Source organism: Gallinula chloropus, assembly GCF_964237585.1.
Source record: "Gallinula chloropus genome assembly, chromosome: 6".
NCBI lineage: Eukaryota > Metazoa > Chordata > Aves > Gruiformes > Rallidae > Gallinula > Gallinula chloropus.
The window spans coordinates 3,263,838-3,288,680 of NC_140091.1; the positions used below are offsets into that span (position 1 = coordinate 3,263,838).

Here is a 24,843-nt window from a genome sequence, read left to right on the forward strand (position 1 = left end):
TGAAACACTGAAAGCCCTTCAACTTGATGTTGAAAGACCCTGTGCAATGGAAACCATGCCAAGATCTAAGATGTCTGGTGCGGTTTTTCATTTCTGTTGACTCCTAATGTTGTTGAGTACTTTTTGGTACTTGTGGATGGGAAATCAGTTAAGTATCATTATATCATGATATAATGATAAAAAATAAGAATCTCCCTCTCTACCATATACCAAAGTTGGTAAATAACTAACTGCATTAATACCGATAGAGGCCTATAGCTCAAAAAACAACAGATGTCTTAAATTAGCATATTTCTGTTTCAGGTCCTCAATCCAAAAAGCAAATATTAAAGAAAAGAAGAAAAATCATTATAAATGGTCATACTCATTTGGCAGCTTATAAAATAATGTGATCCTCAAAAGCCTTTCGAAGTAAATGAGATGAAATCTACCCTGGGATAATAATTCAGGAATATTTATGGCATCCAACAATAAAAAGAGTAATAAAAAGAAAAGCCTGCCTCCCTGAAAATAATAATATGAAGGAGTTATTTATCTTCATATTTTCATATCAACCCTGGTTACAACAGCAATGACAGCTGTGATCTCCAAGGTCTGCAGGGGTAGTGCCAGTTCGGCTTCGCAGATCGAAGCGTGACTTGATGTCCAAATGAGTTCAGAGGAACCACCGGGTTTCCCTGAGCTTCCCGGGGACACTGATGCCATGTGCTGCTGAACGGTGCTCCCCGGGCTGCCAGCAACGGGCACCCACCCACCCTCTCACCCTTGGAGGCGAATGACGAATACAGGCGCTGGAGGGGGGAATAAGAGAAGGTGCCGGCCCTGTTCCTTTCCCCCTGTGAGACCTTTGTAAAACGAAAGCCCCCAGATCACGAGCTAGACACCGCATTAACCTCAGGAGCCCCCCAGATGGCTGAAAAACTTCCTAAAGAGAATGACATAAAGTTACTTTCTTTTAGCTGGTCATTTTTTGATGTCAGCATCGTCTTTCTGGTACAGCCTGAAAACACTGGTTTCTACGACTTGATACCACACGCTACATCAACTCTCCTTGCTCCTCTTACTCCTCATCAAGTATCAACTGAAACATCCTCCTGAATTTTGACCACTGACTTCTAGGAAGCTGCTGGCTTGTAGGAGCCAATGCTGGGGCTGCACGCCCGTAAGCCCGACATGTAGCCATGTCTTCACGCCAACGGAGCGTGCCTCAGTACACGCAGAGTTTACTTGGTTTTACACCACTGCAAATTAGAATTTAGCTACTGTATTAACACCGTAAATATTATTGTTGATGCTGCGTGAAGAACATCACTGTGAAAATAAATGTAAGGATATTTAAAAACTGGTGTGGAATACTTAGGTATTCAGACTAATCACGGACTGAAATAAGCACATTTGTTTCAAATCCTGTTTATAGCACCGCAGCCCCTCCCTCCTTTAAATCTTCCTCTTAACCATAGTGATGTTTATTGAATACCTGTCATTTCTCCAGCAGCATGTGCCAACAGCGGCTCACCAGTGCCAGGCTGCATGAAAACCCTTCTGTCTCCTATTCTCCAAGGGGCTCCCTTAGATCAACTACTCACCATACCCAATACACTGAAACCCATAAATTTGCAGATACTGCAGTCAAAATTCTTAACAGGAAAGTGCACCCATTTTGCCCAGTGTAGCATACTGAAATATCACATGGTGAGAAGCATTTCTCACCATGTGTAAACTGTCAATTTGATTTGAAATTAAAATTTTTGATTAACATGAGCATTTCTAAGCCTCCCGCTGGCAGCAGCCCTATTGCTGAAAAGTGACATGATTTGTGACACACATGCTGTACAGAAGCCCCATGCCAGCAATTGTTAAACCCATTTTCATTCTGCTTTAATACGGTATGACACTCAGGAAAATAATTTTAATATTTAGGAGAAAGAGGGTGAGGGCTTAAAGGCCTGAAGTCCTTTATGGGTGTTAAAGCAGGATTAGGGCGGCAGGAAAAAACGGCACGGGGGTCTCCCCGTCTCACAAGTCATGTCTCTTTTCAGCGAGAGGGACCATCTGCAGGAGGCTAAGAAAGGTCCATGGTGAAGCACAAAGCCTTCTTTTAAATCCAGTTGATATTTCAAACACAGCATGAGGTACTTTCCACCTATGAATGCCGAGATGCTTGTGCAGGGGGAAATGCTTGCAACTTCAATAATTAAACCCCCTTGTACAGGAGGCAGGATTTTCTGGTTTCCACAGCGGTCTGTTGTTTTTCCATGTTTATCGTTTCCCCAGAAGTATCTGCGCTCACTGGAGATATTAACATTTATACGCTGAATTACTTACAAGATGCAGGTTTTGTGACTATTAAGCCTTTCAAGCCCAGGAATCTATCTCTTCATCAGGGTGCTGGGAAGACTTTTTTTTTTGTTACTTCAAACAGCTACCAAGTGAACACAAGAAACGGGACGCTTTTGTGGCAACAGACTCTAAGGCTACAGCAGACGCACGCAGGAGACAAAAAGTTCAGTGGGGATTTTTATAAACGTAAGCCTGTGTCACTGTTGCAAGCTGCTGACTCAACTGTGTCACCTGCGTATTTTCAGAGTGGATCATTTTTTTTCCAGTAACATCATGTTCTGAGGAAGTTTATCATGAAACAAGTATCACGAACAGTCATTCTGAGCCGCAGAACAGCTTTGATAAGTGTCGACACGCATCTGACTTTTCTTTGAGCTCCTAACACTATTCATCACATTAAACACTCAGCTCTGCTGGACTCTCTGTTCCTAGTAAACACAGAGCGATTTCAAATTGCCATAATACAGCAAGTTTTTTTTAAAAAAAGTAGTATTTTAAAAATAATTTTAGATGATGGAATGAAATACCAGGATGATTCAGATGCCCTGGAAGTATTCAGTCCTGAACATAAAGCTGGGGGCTCATTTATGTTAATAACAGCGCTTGAGAATTCAATCTGCATGAAAAACACGGTCCTCAATAAAGGCAAGATACATACTTACTGTGAGTATGCAGGTTCTTTTAAATAAGTCTTAAGTTTAAATAAGCGTTGTGTGTAAATATCCCATTTTAATTAGTATATTGCCAAGAAATTATACAACTCGACTCAGCAATGCTGTAATTATTTTAGGATCTATAAAACCCTCCCTCGGCTGGCGGTAGCCAAGTGTGGCCTCCAAGGTTAGTCGGAGCTGAACTGAGGGAGCCTGAAGCCCTGTGGACACAGAATTAGGGGGCTGTGAAAAGAGGTGTTGGCTGGCGGGGATTTTTATTTCATTTAGACATTAGTTAGTTATAGGAATAATCCATGCACATAGAGCATGTGGCAGAATTCTCTAGAAAAACCCAGCATCCAGGAAGAGCTGGGGGGACCAGGGTCAGGTGAGGGCGGCCAGCTTTCCTGCCCCACTTTGCTGGGTGATACAGACACAAGCCTGGCGACTTCATCAGCTGCTTCCTCTCATCCTCCCTTCCTGGCACCCCTCTCTCTTCACACCAAGGCACTTCTAAAACACTGCAGTTGGACACCATGATAAAGGAAGCTGTAGAAGTATCTGCTGAAGATTAGATAGTGTAAATGTGACACGAAAATAAGGACGCTGGGCATGGAAGCTAAGTCACAAGGATCAGCCAGCTCCACCTTTTCCCAGGGGCTTTCCTCTCCCTTCAGGATTGCTTCATACACCTCCTCTGCTGACACCACCAGTGAGCAAACTTTAATTCACAATAAATCCCATACAAATCATGTTACTCTATTTACCTACTGCCCTTTCCTCTGCATCACTCGGAGTTTTCTCTCCAGAATCTGCTTGATTCCTTTTACAGAACAATAACCTCCTCACTTTGATAACTTTTAGTCCCGAGTAGGCTGACTTCCACAAGGTTTACATGTTTGTTATCTTCATGGCTGGAGAGGAAAGAGACTTTCTGCTAGACACAGGATGACAACACATGGTACAGTATCTCCTTGACTGTCCACACTACATAGCTCATGAAGTTCAGGTGGGACCACCCTAAGAGATGCCTGGATGGAAGATGGGGGGAACCTCGATAGCTTTCCTCCAGCAGTACCTGTAACTGTCTCACCTTGGATACCAGGGAACCAAGGTCAGTCTCTAGAACAAAGAAGCCTTGATATGCTGGTGGCAGAGAAGACAGAAGGGGCTGGGTCTGGAAGCATGGCAATGCTTGTCTAGGGACATGTCAAGCTTGCACAAGACCTCGAGTATAAAACCTTATGGTTGCAGATAAGGGCACTCTAGACAAACACCATATGCATAACGTGTCCGGGCTTGTAACTCCTGTCTAGACAGCAGAGTGACACCCACTGCAGAGCCACCCCCTTCACAGAGGGCTGGGAGCTGAAGGGCTTGTCCTCACTGCCTGCTTGTGAAGAGCAAAGTGACACACAGAATCTCTGTGTGGCCACCAAAGTCTAAACCAACTTCTGAGTTACTTAGGACAGCTCCAGAGAAGAACACAAGGGTGGAATGACTAGAAAAGGCACTGATGAGTCTCCACAGGGAACACGTCACCCCTCATCATGCCCCTTAGAAGCAACACAAGCCCTGGACTGGGTGATCCAGGCTCTCCTCTCTCATAGCCCAGGTACTGCCCAGGCTATGCTGGATCTCTGGCTCCTCCAAGAATATGGATGAGGAGATCCCACAGGCTCTCTGACTGACTTCCCAAGGGCTGATTCACTTGGGTTTAGGCAGGCAACTATGCTTACGGACAGCGGTGGAGAACTCACTGTGTATTACTGGGTAATTCCCACAGCCAAGTCCCAAACTAGCAACTTAAGTCCAGTGGGAAGAGTCTGCTGGATGTGGACACCAGCAGCAGAACTCTGTGTGATGACTGAGACTCTTTCTACTTTATTCTAAGTTTGTGTTTTGTAGGGCAGGATGCCCTGTCTACATTCCTTTACAGCCTAAGAATGGACATTTATTAACAAGTACTTGGGCGGACAGCCCAAAACTCTAGACTCCTGGCCTGGGACTGTACAACAGAGCGAGCCAGTGACCCCCATTTGTGTTTACTGTACTTCTACAGACACATGTTGGTGTGATAGGCGCATTCGCTTTCTCAGGTTCAGGCCAAGGTCAGGCCTGAACACGGACTGAATTTATTTTCCCTGTGCAATCTGCTGAAGCTGTAGCCCAAAGAGGGCCTCCCAGTTCACTAACTGTGAGTGTACTGTGAGGTATGCAAGATTAACAAAGTGAACAGAAGGGGCAGAGAGGGACCTTCTTAGTCCTCATCTGATTTCATGTGCTCATCCCACGTGTTGCAGATATGGTAGTTCCAGGAGGGGTGCCTCAAGGAACTGAGATGACAATGGTAGGATTTCTCACCCCAGGAGGCTGCCTCCAGCAACTAAGACACACTCTTGGCATAGAGGTGAGGACCTGAGATGACTCTCTAGATGCTCTCACAGTCTTGTGCAGCACAGTGCACTACACAGGGATGCAGAAATGTGGTAGTGGAGTGAAGCCCCTGTGTCAAATGCCCTGCACACACTGGGACAATCTGAAGAAACCACAGGGGTAGGGCTTCAAATTTGGACCACATTCAGCAGCCTGGCTCACCTGCCCTGTGACAGGCATCGGTATATTCCTTGTAAACTATGAGACTCCATACTGTGAGTGACTTTACATGAAAAGCAGACTGTTCACTGGTAAGTGGCAGATGAACAGGCAGAGAGAATGAAAATGTTAAAGGAATTCCACTCAGAGGGACCCTTACACTAAACCAAAGCAACCTGGGTAAAAAGGAAACCCATCCATTATGGTTTGCAACACATAAGCATGCACTGCTTCTCCGTTCCTTCTTTGCCTGCATTACTGAAACACAGAAATAAAGGAAAAAATAATGATGGATGTATTTTGGAAGACTCAAGAGTTCAACTCAGGATGGATGTGATCCCAACATTTCAGATTCTTATCTCATCATAATTGAAATAGATGAACCTCTCTTGTCTGCAAAATTAGGCAAGACATCCTGTGAGAATGGGCTCTTTTTCATAGCAGTTTAGTCCCTAGACGCATAAAAGAATGAAAACAAGAAATGGAACAGAACATTTCTACTTTTGAATAATGTCTTCATTTGGGAAGTTAAGAACAAAACTTCATTGGATGAGCTGAGGAGGAATTTCTTGCTGCCAGTATGCCCATCCCTAGACACATTCTTCCGCAGAGCACATAAACAATTCTCTAGAATGGTAATTTATCTAAGAAACTCCCATTTTGTAGAAGTCAAGAGAAAAACAGAAAGGGAATAAAGCACACGTGGGCAGTAGATACACTGTCCACTCTTCTACCCTGAAGAAAACATTCACCCAAGCCACTGTGTCCTGATAGATCCTCTTTTGCCCTTGAAGCAAACTCTTTGTCTACTCTGGCTTTTCAGGATGAGCAGGAGAGGGGGATGACTTCCTTCAGCAGCAGAATCTCAAGTCCAGAGCAATTACAGCATCAACCTGAAACATCTCAGTTTTAAACCTCCCCGAGGTTCAACAGAGAGAAATGAATTCCCAGAAGACGCAGCATCTCCACTGATTACAGAGTGAGGATTTTAGGTTCATAGCTGGTGCCTCGTTTTAATGCCTAATGTGAGGTGGGATGAAATCCAAGCCTTAGAAGTCCCTATGCTGTGTTAGCATAGACCTGAAAGAAAATTTGCTTTCTCTCCCACATCTTGCCACAGGCAGTATCTCTGACATGCCACGCTTCTCTACCCTTACATTTATATCTGGCTACTTGCTCTGTCTTTGGGGCTGGGGATTTTTTGTTGTTGGTTGTTTGTTTTGTGGTTGGTTTATTTTTCTTTAGTTCAGAAGACTGTAAAAGACAAGGATTGCTGAGTTATCCTTGTGTTCCTGTCCTTCATCTGGTTCATTTGCAGGAGGGAATAATGATCTGTCACCAAGGTAAATTCATTACCCGGCAGATAATGCCACAGTGTTTCTGCTGCCCATTTCACAGTAAGACATTCTTCTTCAATGATGCTGCATCTCTGTTCTCGTGGGAACAGTTTACGGCTGACATAGCAATAGTAGTAATAACAACTTACATTTATATTGTACACGGGATGATCTTTACTTCTCTCTCCTCCTAACAGTGGACGGTTCCCTGTCCTACTGCAAAGGCATCCTTCATGGCCACGACAGAAATCTGGGGTCACTAAATCTGGGGTCACTAATACTGGGCCACCTCTGCTGTTTGCTCAGGTTGTCACACCCTGTCCAGCCTCTTTTATTACTGCTTTAAATTGAGCTGTGGGCCACTACCACACCACTGCTCTAAGCCTTCCCCCCCAAAAAAATCTGCAGGGTTCTCCTCCTGCCTCAAAACCACAGCTACTTCAGTCCATCAAGCTGCTGTCCATCCTCTCCTGCTTCTTACCTCTTCCCTTCCTCCCGCAGCTCAGGCTACATGGCATGCTCTGCTGTACAATGAAATTGGCTCCCCTCTGCACGGCGCGGGGGACACGGCGAGCTTTCCGCATTCTGCTATTGGAAATTTCCTGAGAGCCAATTCCCTGATTTTTAAGGGCTTTGAGGTATAACATGTGGGAAAATTGCGGGTGGTCTGCACTGCAAAGCTGGTCAGGTGGGGACACCCCCCAAACACCAGCAGGTTTTCAGATGGGGATGCAGCTGTCAAAGAGCCTTCTGTTACAGACACGATTTTAAGAGTAAGGAACAGAAGGAGAAAAATAACAGGGACAGAGGTCCAGATTCGCTGTGAGTGAGTGTTACAGCTACGTAAGTATTCCTCCTTACTACCCTGGCAGAAGAAATGCCAGCAAAGGCTTTGGCCCAAGGCGGTCTGAAAGATGGTGTCATGTCCTTATGCCTAGCAAATGGGTGACCCTGGCTCACCTCCTGAGATGCCCCACCACTAAAACCCTGCTCCTCCCTCTGCCACCCAGCATGCTGGGGCAGCGAGCCCACGGGCCAGCACACCACAGCCAGGGCTTGGGGTGCTGGCCATGGGTTCTGCAAAGGACAGAGAGAGGGTAGAAAAATATTTGGATCCTCTGTAGCAGCCCTGTCTTCATCTCATGCCTCCTTTTGCCAGTGACAGGAGCGAGCACGGGCTCCTCATCCCAGAGTGTGGTTCGCAGCAGATCCCCTCGCTTCAAGTACGAGTGAGGGCGGGTGGGAGGTAATGATTAGAGACACTCTAAAATGATTACATTAATTGAATCTTATGAAAACGGAAAACAATGGCAGTGTGTAATAATAAAAACCCTCCATAACCACGTACATCTCTTGTTTACTAGAAAGTGCTTCACTGACTACAGATTTACTCTGGGGCACAGCAGGAAACTTTTCTCCTTTAAATTTAATCAGCCCTTTTTTTTGCCCTCCCCCCCCCCCCCCCTTCTTTCTGAGAAAAATACCAGCTATCAGATCTGTGTTTCCCATCCACTCCTAAGACTCCTCAACGCAGTGCCTGGAGGTGATGGTGTGAACTCACTCAAGAATGTGAAGGCATTTTATAAATCATTTGGTTTCAGCAGGAGGGGGAGAAAGGGAGAAGGCAGAGGGATGATATAGTTTACAGCACATACTCGGCAGTAACTCCCAACTGTCAAACTTCAGCATTTTCTTCAGTTGCAACAGTGGTTAACACAAAAATGTTCAGACAGCAGACATGAAATGCACATAGTAAGCAGCACATTTAATCAACTGGCACCTTTCTACCACCCCACCACCAAAATCTATCCGGACGCTATCACAACCTAGCAAAAAAGTCGTATAACTGAACACAGGGCACTGACGGGAGGAGAAGGAGAGGAAAATTAATAACACAAACTGCTCTAAACAACTTGCAGCACCCTTTGTGTGCAAGATAACAATGGCAGAGTTAAAGGAGCGTGTTTACAAGTGTGGCTTGCTCGCCTCACCTTCCTCCTGCCCCCTTTTGCCACGCTTGCTAGGGCTCCTGGGAAAATATTTGCGAAGCACTGCAAATAAAAGCCTCCTTCTCACTTTCCAAGAAACGGATCTGGTATTTTTCCATTTCAGTCACACTACGGACAGGCTTCGGAGGGGATTTTATTCTCACAGCTCCGTGAGAGTCACCCTAAGATTTCTTTCCATTTCCTATCTAACAACTTTTGCAACTAAAAAAGTAGTATCTGCAAGTGAAAAATAGCATCTGGGTAACTACAGAAGTGCTGGGGCTTTTTCTGGGACCCTGTTCTCACCAAAGGGCCTTCCCTTGACAACAGCAACAGCCCAACGCACAGCTTCCACGGGCTGTGCAGTGCTCTTCACATGCACCACTTTGCTCCTGTACATGACTTAGATGTACAGAATTATGGCTAATCGGAAAGCACCCAATTAACCCAGGAATCTGCAGTATAGGCAGATATATAGATTTTTTTTCCGAGTGTGCAAAGCAAATATGAGTATGAAAGTTGGAATCCATTTGAATGAAAATCACCTTGTACCTGTAAAACCAGGTATGATTCATCCAGGCACTACACCACACACAGAAACCAGAGGAAGGTGTGAAATAACAACACACGTTTTCATAGTATATATATATATTTGGAAAAGCCTTGAATCAACAGAATACCTCCTGCACTGGTTGGGAAGTCAGAACAAAAGAACACACGAGTGCGAGTGGGAAAACACGATCCCTGATCGCAGCTCTCGGCGGTGCTACACTGACATTCACGGGCGAATGAGCCAAGTTTTGGCTGAAGCAGCTGAGGTTCTGGTGCTTATGGTCCTGAATATGGTGAAGGCTAAGCACAGAATTAGGATGCTTTGTCAGCCAGGCTGGGACTCGAATCCTGGGAGACTTGCTGAGCAGCAGGAAGAAATTCCCCCCTCGGCTGCTGGAGGCGGACAGTTCGCCACTGGCCACGGCATCCACCTCAAGCTGGAGAGGAGAATGCTGTGGCTGGATGGCCAACCCCACCTCCAGCCCCTTCTGTCCTGCAGCTTGCACAGCAAAAGAACCAGCGCCTCAGCAGCTCATCTGCAGTGCACAGCTTCCAGCACACACTTGTAACTTCTTGTTTGACCACAGAGGGTAAAATTTTGGCCAGGGAGCACTTCCAATCGCTACTCAGCCTGGATTTTGCCGTTGCCATCTCTGAGCAGAGGGCTCCCACTCACTTCAATAGCTGACTGGCACTGCTGCAAAGAGACACTACCTAAATAGATGTGAAGTAATGAATACTTCGGATAAGCGACTGATTTCAGAGTGTGCTTTTATCCACAGGCCCTGTATTTATAGTTCAAGCCTTTTCAATTAATACGCACACCCTAAAAGAATTAAACTACTAATTATCACATTTTACTGTGGTTCACAGAACTTTCATCAGATCTAGTAAATGAAATCACGAGTTCAGCAGAAGAAGCTTTACTGCGCCAAATTATGTCAAGGGTATATCATGTTGATAATAAAAGATCACTTGGTTGGAAGCCTAACCTAGAAGGTTGGGGAGGCGTAAAAAGTTCACATTTTGGATCATGCTGCTCTAGTGTGGGCGTTTTGTGTTTTTTTTCTTGGTTATTGTGGAAGGCAATTTTCCTGCAAGTAAAATTTTCCCTTTGTCTTACATTACAGGCATTAGGAAATTCTTACATCGAAAGACAAATAGATAGGTTTGGGGTTTTGTTTTGCAAGTTAGGCCTTGGCATCACATCCTTTTCCTTCTAATAAACCCTCCTCTCTACTGGACAGAAAGTAAAACGTTGCCCCTACCAGGAATAAACCCTCCCTAATATCCCTAAGTGCTCGGCTTCTTGGTGGGCAAGTGCGACATTCAAAAGCATCCTTGGTTCTGTGGTCCATTCAGGTAGGAATTACTCTGATGCAACACAACTCTCAGCTGTTAAATACACAGCCAGTCTCTAAAGAAGCCATACCCCCAAAAAAACCTGGTTGTACTGAAAATTGTGGGTTTCTCAGAGCTCCTGCCACCCTTCCCAGGACCCCAGAAGAGTTAACACCAAGGCACCTCTCAACACACACAGGTGGGACACGGGTACAAGAGACCAGCAAGGGGGAAGCACCCTGATATGGCTGCCTGCCCCCACCCCGGCACCACGGCAGAGGATGGGGCAGCAGGCTGGCACCGCTGTGGGGCCAAGAAAAGCCTTGGCCTTGCCAAACAAGGGAGGGAAACTCCCCGTGCTGAGGCATGGGAGCTTCCTGGGAGGGGGCTCCCAGCCAGCCCCTTTCCAAGCTGCCCTCTAGATGGCCCTTACTGTTATCTTGTGGATAAATATCTGTGGCAAGGAATGGAACGGAGCAACAGAACAAAAATATATTTTGAAACGACTTAGAATAATCGCAGCTGTATTTATGCACCTTATCCACTGGAAAGGTTCACTGCCTTTTTCCTGTACACACATATGGAGGAATAAAAATATATACTCTAGCCAGATTCTTCTTTCTTCTTTCTTCTGCAGCATTCAGTCACTCCAAGCGTAATGAACGTTTCATGTCTTTCAAGCACTGCTTTGTCATGCTATAAGCATTCATTTCATGCTTTGAATATTTCCTGTCATACTCGCCTTGGATGAATTTTTTTGTGGGAATGCTTTGCTTGCGAAGGTTAATGGTTAGCAGCAGTGAAAAGTGAAGTCCTCTGTCAATCCTCAAGTCTCAAACACTGCGGGTCACTGATGAGAAAGGCTCTCCACTCGGCCGCTGCAGAACTGACCCTGATTGACGACCGTGTATCTCGCCCGATTGACAGTCAACACCCTTCGCTGTTGCCATCGCTGGGCCCTCTCAAGAGAGTGCCAGCTACTGATAAGCAGGCTAAATCCTGAGCCTAGCAGAGCACCAGCTAAATCCTGAAAATGGTCTAACTGTGCCTCACAATCTGGACCACAAAAGAATCTAAGTGCGAATCTCAATGAAAATACGGTAATATAGGGAAAAATGGTGTTTTCTTTCTTAATTATTCAGACACTTCTTCATGACAGTCATGAAACTGGCTGGGAAATACTGCTGGATGTTGCAAAGTTTCAGTTCTGTGCTATTATGATTAAAATAGTGTATTTCTAGTTCTTGTTGGAATAGATCTGTAATGAAGTAAGATGAAAAAAATGCGAGACTAAATCACACATCAGTTAAATTTATAACCAGACACGTCTGCTTTTGTTTCCTTGGGAAACGCTGGCTCTCAGAACTGCCTCCATGCACTCCTCTCAGGCTGGACCTCATTAGACCTCCATCAGGTGATGGATCCTGTAAGGGTCTGTGGCCGATTCTGCAGGACAGCAGTGGAGACCAGCCCCACCAAGGCTTCCCTGCTCTATCACTGCTTTCAAACCTGGACAATTTTTCCCACCACTGTTCCTGGCAGACAACATGACCCTTAAGGGTGCAAATCCATTCAGAATTTGGTCCTGGCAAGTTACAAAGGTGCAAACAGGCTGACATCACCAGGAGCCTTGACGTTAGCACCAGCTATGAGATTCCTTACTGAAAATGCTAAGGGCTTTTTTTTTTTTTTCCAAAAAGCTTTTTCCCAAGCAAAGTTAATTTTAGATTAGTCCCTCAGGCTGTGATAACTCCTCAGTGTTGCTCTGTAAACAAGAGAAGAGTCTTCTTGCATTTATAAGATTCTGATGCAAATGATCCCACCAAGAAGAACACTAATAAAAGCTGCCATTGCTGTATTACCCTGTTTGCAACAGTAACTGATCGAAAACTTTCTCTGCAAGGCTTGGTTATCTGTGGCAAATGAGGTGTTTCAGGAATGTCAGTCATCTGAGAGGATATACTTTTGAAGGGCACTGGTTTCAGTGTTGGGAGGATGGCTCATGTCCCTGCGCTCCCCAGGTGGGAGTTAAGGGGACTACCCAGGGACTGATGCCTCAAGTCCTGCTGCACTTGCAGCACCTCCTTGGTAAGGGTAAAGCTGGTTGGCATCATCAGTCACAGCTGAGAGAGCCCGAGAAGCAGCTGGACCCCACCTCAGGTAGTGGAAATAGGAGGTTCAGCATGGCCTGAGAAGGAGGCACGGCCTGGGAAAAGCAGTCCGATTCTACAGGTCACAGATTCACCTGTCAAACAACCCAGACGTCTTTCAGCTACTACTGGACAGAGTGTAGCGGAGGGGTAGGGTCAACCACAAAGATCAGAGCTGTTTTCAGCCGGTCCCAGGCCGAGCAGAGGGTTTGAATAGTGAGCCTACCCATGAGAGGAGCACCTAACCCTAGAGCCAGGCGGGCCCAGTTCCACAGACTCCTTGGAGGAGGCTCCAGCTCTGCACGAAACAAGACTGCCAGGCTTTAGGACCGGAAGGCAAGCATACAAAGCGTGGCTGGACACCGCAGCCTGTTAGCTAAGGCAGAGAGGTCGTTCCACAAGCTGCTTTTGCATTTTACCAGGTTGCACATAATCCCTCCCTTCCTTGCAGCCAAAGCTGCATTACGCCTGCCATGGCCAGCCTTGCCGGAGGAGGAGGAAAGGAAACCTCTCTCCCTATGTTCCCACTGCTGCCTTCACTTCCCCACCCCACCTTCAGGACCAGAATTTCTTCTTTAAGTTTTTTAAGCCGGGAAAAGTAAGCATATACTTAAACATTTTTTAAAGGTTTAATACTCAAGTCCAACCCTACTTAAGCAAAGAATTCACCGATGATATTTACAAGTCCGGTGTAATTACCTCAGGGTTGAAAAACGAGTTCTGTGAGTTATGGTACATCATTGTTTTTCTTTTTTCCTCTTTTTTTTTTTTTTTTAATGTTACAAAGAACAATGTGCCTTTCATTTCCTGCAGTGCTGTTAAGGTACTTGCAGCTCAAAGCAGCAAGAATACATTAAAACTAAAAAGCATTTGGTTTGGGCATTAAACATTTTTATTTTTCAGATAAATGCCTCTCCCTCTGCAGAAATTGTTTGAGCCATGAATTTGGCACACGTCTGTAATCAGCTGTAATAATGAGTGCTGCCTCGCTCGCTTGAAATGGGGAGAATTTACCAACTTCCTTTAAAAGAATTTGCTAATCTACAATTAAAAGTGATGTGCCACCGACTCCCAAGTTATCAAATCACGCTACCCGCACGCTCCAGAGACATCAGTCGCCTGTAGAAAATGACACAGCATTCCTCTGCTTTACACAGCACCCTCCGCGCGTACCTTCCCGCTGCAGTTATTAATTCCCCAGTACTACCACATCAAACGCCAGCATCGCCTGGTGGATGTCTGACATCCATTTACTGACAGCACTAACACAGCGCTGAGCCACAATTATTAACCAGTTTGTGCTACTCCCTCCTCGCCTTGCTCCAGAGTTATGCTGCAGCAGGGCAGGATCCGACTTTCGATGTTCTGAGTCTCTGAAAGCTGGAATATCACAAACATCCCCACTCTGCAGACTGAGAGACTGAAGAGTTTTCCTGCAAAAGTTTAAAGTAATCCTCCTAACAAAAAGAAAATCTATCCCATAGCCATTTCCACAACTGAAAGGGAGAATAAAAGCCTGAGAGAGAGTCCATGGCAGTGCTGAGCCGGGAATTCAGTTGTTCCTGATCCCCAGGCATGCAGTCACTTCGCTCCATCGGACTAGCCATTTGGTCATCCCCAGTTCACTGAGAACTGGTTTGTTTATAAAATACACCACCAAACCAGTGCATTTAACAAGCTTTTCAAATCAATAACCTTTTTTTCCCCTCCCTTTTTTCTTTTTTGATTGGGTGAATTGCAAAATCACCTTGTGGTGCCAACCGAAATGAAGCTTTTACATACCATTAGGCAACTACAAAAGTGGGGAATTTTCCACATGGTTGTTCCACCCAGCTGGTCAGAAAAAAACACCCTCCTATGAGCAAAATATCAGGACATTGGAACATGCTTCTGTCTTTCAAATGAAGTTGCTGGCCTCTTTCATCACCACTCGAGCAACTTTCCTCACCCACATAAGAAACAGTCAAATTCTGGGGTTTCTTCCTCTCCCTGAGGAGCTCTTTCCCATGCTGGAGGACTGTGAGACAGCAGCACTGCCCATACTATGTGGTTACATGTTAGTGTTACCCCTGGTTCCAGGGCAAGACACTGGACCATGCATGCACCAACATGCCCTGTCTCACTTGGCTTTTCAGGCCCATCACACTACATCTCTCTCTCTACAGAAAAAATAAATGCTTAATATTTCTGTAAATCTTTGCAGTAGTGGTCAGGCAAGTTACTGTCTAAAAACTACTCTGGCTTAATGAACGCTTAAGAAAAAGCTAGAGTTGGTGTTAAAGCCACTGCTAAGAGCAGAAGATGCCACCATCTCCTCTGTTTGGGATGATTCTGCTCCAGAAAATGCAATTGTAAAGCCCACTAGAAACAAGGAGTGGCTTAAAAAAGCTTTTTTTTTTTTTCTACCCCATGAACTTCACTTCAGTGAAGGTTAGACATACAGGCTTTCCAAAATAACACATACAATTTAAAATGATAAATTAAAATCTGTAGTAGGAGGCCTTCTTTTTCAGGGCTGTATAGTTGACCCTTTTGAACCTACATTACTCAAGGTATGCAAAATATATGTGTATAATAAATAGCTCTAGAATTTATGGAGTGGAACAGAAAGGATATTAACAGGCAAGTAGAGAGGCTGTATAACCCTCACAAGGCCTTTAAAGATTTATTTTTTTAAAATGAAGGAATGCGTGCATGTAAAAGGTAGTACTTAATCGATACACTTCTCTCTGCCTTCCAGACAAATGCAAAACCATTCCAAATCTCCCCTCAATCTGGTCAGTCTGCTGTTAGCGGCGGTAGGAATAAGATTGTTTGCAATACTATTTTTCTTTGATTTAAAAATAATAATATATATCCAAAATAATAATAAAAAAAAATTCCTCTCTGTGTGGGCTCATTCTCACTCTCAGTAAATTCAATTACAAGACTCCCATTGACTCCGGAGGGATTTGGATCAGGCCCTGTAGAAGTGGGTCTACAGCAAGTGTAGAACAAGGCAGTTAATATGATTTATTGTGTCCGTTTCTGTGCGTGCAGTTTTTCATTTGCTAAAGCCTGCAGTTTTGCTTTCATCCTCACGTTCGGGTAGATAAGAGCTGCAGATCTGTGTTGATCTACGCGCTGGATACGTCGCAAGCTGGGGGCTGTGTGAGCTGAGAACCAGCTCGGCGGCTGCCCAGGGGGGAGCAGCCCCTTTAGGGCCAACAGACTGTGTTACAAGCGTTTGTAAAGAAAAAATCTCCCACACAGCCAACTGCAAAAGGTGCCTAAGCAGGAGGCTTCTGCTGCGGTGGGGAAAAACACCTTTTAGTAAAACTGAGAAAAAGAAAAATCCTTTTCCTGCTTATTTATATATTTTTTAAAAAGTACCTTTTGCAGGTCCAGTAAAGTTCCATGAATTCACTAAAAGCTTGTTTTACAAGGAAGACTCAGGCTCCAAATCAGAGGTATTTCATTTCACTAGGCTCTGGCAGATTTTACATTATTAAACACTGACATTGCTGCTTTTCAGGGTAGTAGTTGGGTAACAGGCATCCTTAAGACTAAGAAACTGCAGGGTGGGAAGAACTGGGGTTTAATAGCTGCAAAAGAGTATTACCTAAACACAAAATAATAACATGTTTGGTGCCTAATGCATTCTAAATGAAAATATGATTTAATAAACATAAGCAACATATTCCACACTCACACAAAAAATTAGCAGAATTGGCAGAACAAAAATCACAGTTTAGTCAGTTCTTCTCTTAACCTCACAATCCTTTGGCTACAGATTAGAATTTCTGTGACCAGGATTGATAAGGGAAATTATGCGCTGTCTTTCAGAAACAACAGAAATGTTGTAAGATTGTATGTTTAGAGATGAGCAGCACAAAACCTATCAAAATATGAAGCCTTTCATATTTTACTGGAAGAAAAAATACAGAAACCCCAAAAGCCAAAATCTTACCAGTCCTGTGAACCCTCTGTTCTAGGTCCTACAATACAGGCTCACATTGGGAAGGGTTTTATGTACCTAAACCTCTTTTTCTTTCCTTAATTCTATTTGCTGTTGAAACCCTGACCCAAACGCAGCCTGGATGTGAATGCAGCCCTTCAACCTCACTCCTACTTGCAGCTTAATCAGCTGCTAATGAAGTCCCCAAAACACATGCTGAACACACATACAGCTGGAGGGACTTGAGGTGAAAGCAGATAGTTGCTCTGCAAAAGGACAATCACAGTTGTATTTTCTTATCGATACAGTATTTCTACACGAGATGGACTGAAATGTCCCAAAACTGGTGACAGGTTTCAGACTTAAACCTTTCACACAAATCCTTCCTTTCCACATCCACACCGCAGACCCCACCTACATTTAGCTCTTTGTAAGAAAACACTGGTTATGGGTAAAAAAAGTGAAGAAAACCCATTAATAGTAATCACTTTCACTTGGAGTTATTGCCCTGCTCTAAATATAAGCAGTAAAACAAAACTCAGTTGCCGATGGGCCCACATGAATTGTTGAGGTCTACCTTACTTAAACATAGAAAGGAAGCAAAGCTGCTGCCTCAGACACACACTGTCCTTTCACATGAAGTCCCAACAGAAATTCCCTATTATTGAATGATTTTTTTCCAGGCTCCTTTACAATGCAAGCCATTGATCCCGCAGAAGCTATTGCTTCTACTTTAAAACGGTCCCAGTCCAAAGAACATTAGTGTTCCCAAAACTCACAGTCCTGCTGCTACTTCCAAGTAAGCTCAAGATGGAGCAACAAGCAGTAGTTGAACCTCCCAGAGACAACACTGGTAGTACCCGCACGGGTCCTGCAGCGATACCTGCCTGGATGTCTATAGGTGCTCAGTCTGGCCCTGAAACTCCCACCATTTGGGAGTGTTGCTGCTCAGTTTTGTTTAGCAGATTTTTTCCAGCAGAGGATGGGGTCTGCAGCAACATATTTCAAAGCAACCATTTTGTTTCGTGGGACTATCTGAGATCCTGCACTCTACAATGCTGGCTGGCCACATACTGAAAGTTAGGTACTTCAGCGTGTGTGTCGCACGAGAGCATCATAAACAAAGCAAGTTAAAAGCACAGAGATAAAAATGAAAGCAATGGAGCACACACCCCCAGGGGGTCATGACTGAAAGCCTTTGCTATGGAGGAATAAGGATAAGGGTTGCATACAGCAGGCTCTTTAATGGCATCTCCCTAATTAAAATTATTTTTAAAGGAAAAAAAATGTCACTCTCCAGGACTGGAGAAACAAACGCTACCTTAGTTAGGGAAACAGCAGCGTTTTCACTATGAGGAGAGTACACAGCCTATTTGTAGCTGTCCCATGTCAATTATTTGGAATAATCTTTTTGTATTAGACACAGGAAAAAAATGTCTGTAAATATGGGCTGTTTTACTATCCCAAAGCAGGAGCAGCAGGTAAGAACTTACCATTTTCTGGCTGGTCCTTAATATCAGCTTCACTTGGCTGGCTGGGACTTTCAGATTGACTTGAATCTGAAAAACATAAAATACAGCCAAAAATTACAGGGTCTGCTGTGGAAAATAGATCAGAGGCGCCAGACTTCCTCAAAAGGCTGAGAGCACAAACTAAGGACATGAGTGTTGCACTAGGACATGATAATGCAAAAGTCCCGTGCCTAGGTAGTGTTTTCCCTAGGAGAAAAAAAAAAAGGGAGTCTTGTTTACAGCACTACACAGAGTGCTTGGTGTGTGTGTGTGTGAGAGCATAAATTAAGCTTTGAGAATCCTTCTTTTTTAGAGAAGGCATATTTAAGCTACTCTCCTACATGCTTTTTATAATGCAGCCTCTATGTTGTATACAAACCAGAGCCTTAATCCAACACATAGTAAAGTCTCAAAACATATATTCAGGCAGGCATATAAAGGTAACCAAGCAACACTACAAAGTCGTGGAGATTGTTGTCTACACATTTCTGGAACAAAATCTGCAAAACTGATAGAAGAGCTGGTTTTCGTCATGCTTTCGCGGCGGTTTGAGTGCTATGAGATCGCTGAGGTGCACGGTATCACCCTGATTTGCAGTGGTACAAATGAGAGCAGATACTGGATGAACTGCTTTAGAACTTGGGCAAATAGCGGGTCCTACAAACTCCCAGCTAACACTCTCCAACCAACACAATTTATTTGCCTAAAACAATAGAACGACCTATAAAAGGCTGTGTGTAAATACGAGCGTTCTGCACTTTTCGCACATTATTAACTCCACTTTATGTGAAGATGATCGCTTTTTGCTTCAAAAATTATTCTTAGTCGAAGCTTTAGTCAAAGAGCATTTCCCTTCTTAATTATTTCTATCAATATCAACTGGGGAAAAAGCTGCCTTTACCTGTGTGAAAAAAAAGGAATTAAAAAAAAAATCCCTCCAATTACCATTTCCACAATATAACACAAATAGAAACAGATTTCATCCCCCCCACCTCCAAAATTGTTCTCTTATTGATCCCCTAAAAAAAGTTTTTTTCTCTGAAACCCAACTTAGGAAATGAAACCACTTGCTATTGCATCAAAAACACTCCCAATCGTGGCAAGCCTATCTTCTGACTCCACCTTGACTTTGCCGAGTTTAGAATTAGCTGTCTGAAATTTGACCACATTTCAGCGAGGAGTCAACGCAAGATCAAAAGGTCATGACACTTAACTGTGATTAAATTGAAAATCTTACTTCTATTGCAACAGAGTGATAACACCACCCCTTCTTTTTCTTTGAGGTATTAATAGCGCTGGAAGAAGCAGTACTACTAGTGACCTTGGGTCAAGCAATGCTAATTTATTGCTTTAAAAAGGTTCCTTGCTTTTAAGCAAATGAAGATTTTAATTACCGCAGAGCACTATAAAGAAAATGCCTATTTTAAATATTCAAATTTTTTTCTTTTTTTTTTTTTTTTTTTTTTTTACCTGCTGACTGTATGCATTAGGTATCATTCAGCAGCTTAGAGGACAATCTCGTATAAATTAAAAAAACTACAAGTAAAAATAAAAGTGCTCACAAAACAAATTTCTGACAAATTTCAGAGTACGAGCGCTCAGAATATTCAGCAAAGAAAGCTTCAATCCTGACACTTCTATTTAAAATCAATGAAATTCTCCTACAAAGTGACGTTTCGCCATGTGCCTGGAATCTGTTTCCTCTTTTTTATCTTTATTATTTTTAGTAATTTCTACAATGAAGCTCAGTAAAAAAATATATATATATATATTCTTGCTTCTGCAATTTAGTTTGAAATCCTGAACTGCTGGGTTATCGTTAACTGAAGCTCACAATAACAACAGATAAGAATACCGGGTAACAACACGGCGCTGTTATATTCTGGCCACTAGATTTTGGCAAGAAGTTTCATGTTGCTGATACCACAAAGGTAGAAACAAAGGTAAAATATTAGGAATGTAAAATATTTAGTTAACATTCAAAGTCAACATCCAAGGGATTTCATTTTACTGGACAGGCATTTGGCTTTTTGCTTATTTTTTAGGTTTTTCTTTCCCTCCAGCAAGCCGCCGTTTGATAGGCGTTTGGGCTTCATGTAGGGCCACAATTCCACAAAAATTCATGTATTTGAAAAAGTTCCTGCAGAGACTCAGAGCACACTTGCCTTTCAAAATATTGAACAATCTGGTGAAGCAGCGAGAGGGACGAGGGCTCCGTGGCAGCGGCAGGAGCCGGGCTTGGCGCTGGCGTGCTCAGCCTGGCACCCTCGCTCCCCGCCACAGCCCTGCAGCCGGTGGGCAGCCGGCAGAGCCCGAGCTGCTCCTGGATTTTGAGAAACAAAGTACTTTTGTTTGTGTTGAGTGCTGTTTTTCCAACACCAAAAGCTAGTGGCACAAGAGAGAGTCTACCGGCCCTAGGACGTTTGTTTGCATACTGAATCTTAACTTTCCTCTTTCATTCCCCTGGCTAGCGCGATAACATTTTCCCCAATTCTGTTTCCCTGTAACCCACCCCTCCTGCTGAAATTAAATATTAATTTATTAAAAAAAAAGAAAAAAAGAAGACAACAAAGGCTTTAAGCACTGTTCTTCATGGAGAGGCACGGGGCAACAAAATGCAGGATGAGGTAGAATTAAAGCCAATCTACACTGCGGTAGAGATCACGGGAGGCTACCGAAAACACGTACTGGGCAAGCGTACGCTCAGCATTGTTATGCAAGGTGGCATCTTGTGGAAACCCCAGATAAGAAGACTGAGTTAAGGCACTTAGCCAAAATGTTTATATGCAGAATTTTGCTTCCCTGATTTTATTCAGATGCCGCAGATGATCCGGTACATATAAATGTGCTGCCACATGGTTAAGGGATTGGCAAAATCCGAGCCGTTGTGTTTTACAGTCTTGCCTAGGACGAGAGAGTCTTGCTCAGCCTCCACTGCTCGCTCTCTGCTTTTTCAGCAGTTGGCAGTAACTCCTGTCGGGGCTTTTTTGTTGTTTTGCACATGGAAACTTTAAAATTCTAGTCTTCTGAATGTTTAGTGTTTTGAGGGCTTGGCTACAACGGGAGGGGGAATGTCTGTCCTGCTGAGTCAGTTAGCCAAACAGGTGACCAGAGGAATAAATTAATTTTTGCCCATACATTATTGATATAAATGGAAGATCATTTTCATAAGCATTTGCATTAAATCAATAAAATCACTTACTATAGAGCAGTTTAACAATTCATTTGATTTTCTCTTTTCTATATATTTGATAGCCACTCTGCAAAACAGTATACACTTTATGCCTGTTTTCTTTAGCAACAACACTGCCAGTTAAATTCTACCACCTGCAATAATTAGAGCCATTGGAAAACATACAAAACAAAATATACAGTAGATGCGAGCCCCTCTTGAATCCACGGCCCCCTGCGGCAACGAGTTTCATTGGTGCCTTAAGCTAAGGCTGGTAGGAAGCCAAAGAATCTGTATATTACAATAAAGTGCGTGTTATTAAGGGGAGGATTTAAATGATTTCAGATGGAGTTGGAAATATTCTAGTGAGGAACCACTATTAAGATTGCTGCTTTAAAAAAAAAAAAATTAAAAAAAAAATCACCAAGGAATCTAGTTTTATATTTAAGGAAGCTTAACCTTCAATAGCACAATGGGTTTTATTTGGGGGCTTTTTTAGTTAAAGGAAAGTTAGTGGTTGGAATGTTTAACCCTGAACTAGCCGGAGTTAGCGTGAGTACGTACACTGGAGTCAAGGTTACTGGACAAGAGAAGCTCAAGGGGATCTGGTAGCAACCGTAATCATGGGAAAACAGGACAAAAAGCACGCTGAAGCTATTCTACTCTCTACTTCCAAGAATCAACTACAATTAAGGGATAAAGAAAGACAACACCTAACAAAACAGGCTAGTTTTTCTGAAGTAGCATTATTTCCCACTATGTCTCTGTTCTCTGCTCCTCTTTGGATCTGTTTCCTAAGCATCTGCTGCCCCAGCGTGCCCGAGACTGTTGAGCCTGAGACCCAGGTCTGCCTGACCTCAAATTTTAAGCAGTGGTCAGGGACTTTCAGCTCCAGGATGGAAACTCTGGACTTTTCAATACGTAATTTTCCTTTTCAGCTGCAGCTCCAGCCGGGCTGCACGACGGCTGCGTGGAAGCAAGGCTCGCGGCGCTGGAAGGGAGCGCTCCATTGTTTGGAAAGAATAAAACCTTCCCAGGAAAGTCTGGCCCGTGGACAGGACCAATGTCAACAGACTGACAATGTTGTTCTTTTTTGTAGACCGTGACACAGACGGTGAAGAGTTGTTATGCTCTTCCACCACCAAAAAAGCTCGCTTGGAGTGTCATTGCACTTCTCAGTGTGCAACCACTCCATGGCTACCTGGCTTTGGAGAAACAGGATGCTTTTCTTCAGCACCCTGATCTTCTTGCCACGCCATGTTTCCCAAGGAATCCAGCCTGGGGTGACACTGACCTCCAGGGACCGGCCTTATTGTCTGCTGGTCTGCACAAACTGAATTAACGGGTGTCAAGATTATTTTTTACCTATGTAGAGCCAGCCCTTGCCAGAAACAGAGCCCTCACTAGCAGTCAGCGTGCTAACTCAGGTGCAGAGGCATCTATCCTCTAAACAGCAAAGGTGATCCCCACATAGGGAAGGAAACAAAACACCAGGCGATGCCAGATGAGCGAGGCTGCGCTGCCACTGCCCATGCTGAGCTGGCTCTGCGGCTGAATAAAGCGGCCTCCCTTCTTCTCTGCTGCCAGCCCAGCTCCTTGCAGAAGCACCGCAGAAGTGCAGAAGAAGTTCAATTTTCCATTCATATCATGTTTTAGGGGGGAAATATTGTATAATAAACTGACATATTTTATTCAAGTTTCAGAGTCCTATTTGTAATAAAATATTTATATGGCCGGGTTGTGTTCATGCAATAAATTTTTCATCTATAATTTTGGGCATGGATTCCACCAAAGATTTATATAAGTTTGTTTTTTTTTTTTTTTAAAAAAAAAAATCTAAATCATGCTCCTTTATATACAGCCTTACGTGGCGAGCTTAAGGGATTCACAAACAGGAACCAGCACCAGAACCAAGGCTGTTTTACACTCCCTTTCCCTTCATTATACATGTCTGATATAAACACATAGGGATTGCTCCATGTGAGCCACAATTATTATTTACAGCTATTTAGGTGGCTACTAGTATTTCTTTTAAGGAAGGCCTGGCTCTCTGTTTAACTCCAGCCATCACTTTCAAGTCAACTTTTATAGGGAGTTCAAAGTGCTTCATTATCATACACCTCACCGGCCGATGTGCACATACCCGTTCCAGATTCCCAGTTTTACTTCCTACCCGCTGTACCATATACCCCATCCCCACAGCTCCCCAACAAGGTTCTGCAGTGGTAAAATCCCCATGGTGCCAGCCTGGTGGGGTTTTTTTTTTGTTGTTGTTGGGGGTTTTTTGGGTTGTGTTTTTTTTTTTAAGGCGAGGACTCTTAATTCCTGTACACTGGGAAAGAGATTATCTTTGATAATGGAAATGTAAATCAAAGCTTGCTGTTGTTTATTCCAGACAGACATTTGTGTGTTAAGTCTGTTTATCAGGCAACACTTTGTCTAAGCCAGGAAGTAGTCAGCCTTTGTAACAAGATGTATGCAAATGATTTTCCCATGAGCCCTTGCCACAAAACTTTTGTGGCAAAAACCCTCCTTGTTACTTCACCAGTAAGACGCTACTAAGCTACCCCGTAAGTAGACTAGCAACAAAACAGCTAGCTAGACTATGCTGATGAGTTTGAATGAGACCAAAACATGTGCCCACAGTCTGTTGCTCGGTATTGTAAGCAGACTTTGTGTATTACATCTGTTTATCAGGCAACACTCTGTCTGCTGGGGCGGCTTTGTACCAAGGTAGATGCAAACAAAGATCTCCACAACTCCCTGGCTAACTTTTTGGGGGGTTTGGTGTTTGGGTTTTTTTTTCTGGGATTCAGAAATTCCCCGTTCCTTTCCTGGTCGTAAGGAATAAGAACGTGGGGCTTGACCATCAGGCTGCGAGACCCTAAAGCTCTATCAAAACAGTTTCATTTTAAATCAACTTTCTTTGTTCTCACAAGCCCATAAATGATTTACTGCTATCGTGTGATAGCCTAGAATGTGGGGAATCTGTGTATTCCCATATTTGTTCCTTGATATTACAAACAAGTATTTGATTCACTTCTAAATGTTTGTTTTTAAAACAGTTTACAGCCTTTGATTCCTGCTTACTGATTCATTTCTGGAACATTTTCTATTTATTCCTTTGCAGTAGCAAACGTTAATTTTGACTTAATTCAAATTGTCATCAAAGGCTTCCTTAAGAAATCCCACAGCACAGATTTTATTTGTTATAATAAAATATTCTTAAAGTAAACATCATGCGACTGTGTTTTTTTAATTCCAAGA

General features: G+C 43.6%; 1 protein-coding gene across 1 annotated transcript in view; it reads right to left on the bottom strand.

Moving 5' to 3' along the window:
• The window catches only part of NFIA (nuclear factor I A), a gene marked incomplete at its 5' end in the record, with an annotated part of 353,459 nt that overhangs the window by 92,981 nt on the left and 235,635 nt on the right, over window positions 1-24,843 (bottom strand). Inside the window, one exon of the mRNA XM_084266547.1 lies at window positions 18,387-18,452. Coding sequence (XP_084122673.1) covers window positions 18,387-18,452 — 66 coding nt within the window. The remainder of the gene's footprint in view (window positions 1-18,386; window positions 18,453-24,843) is intronic.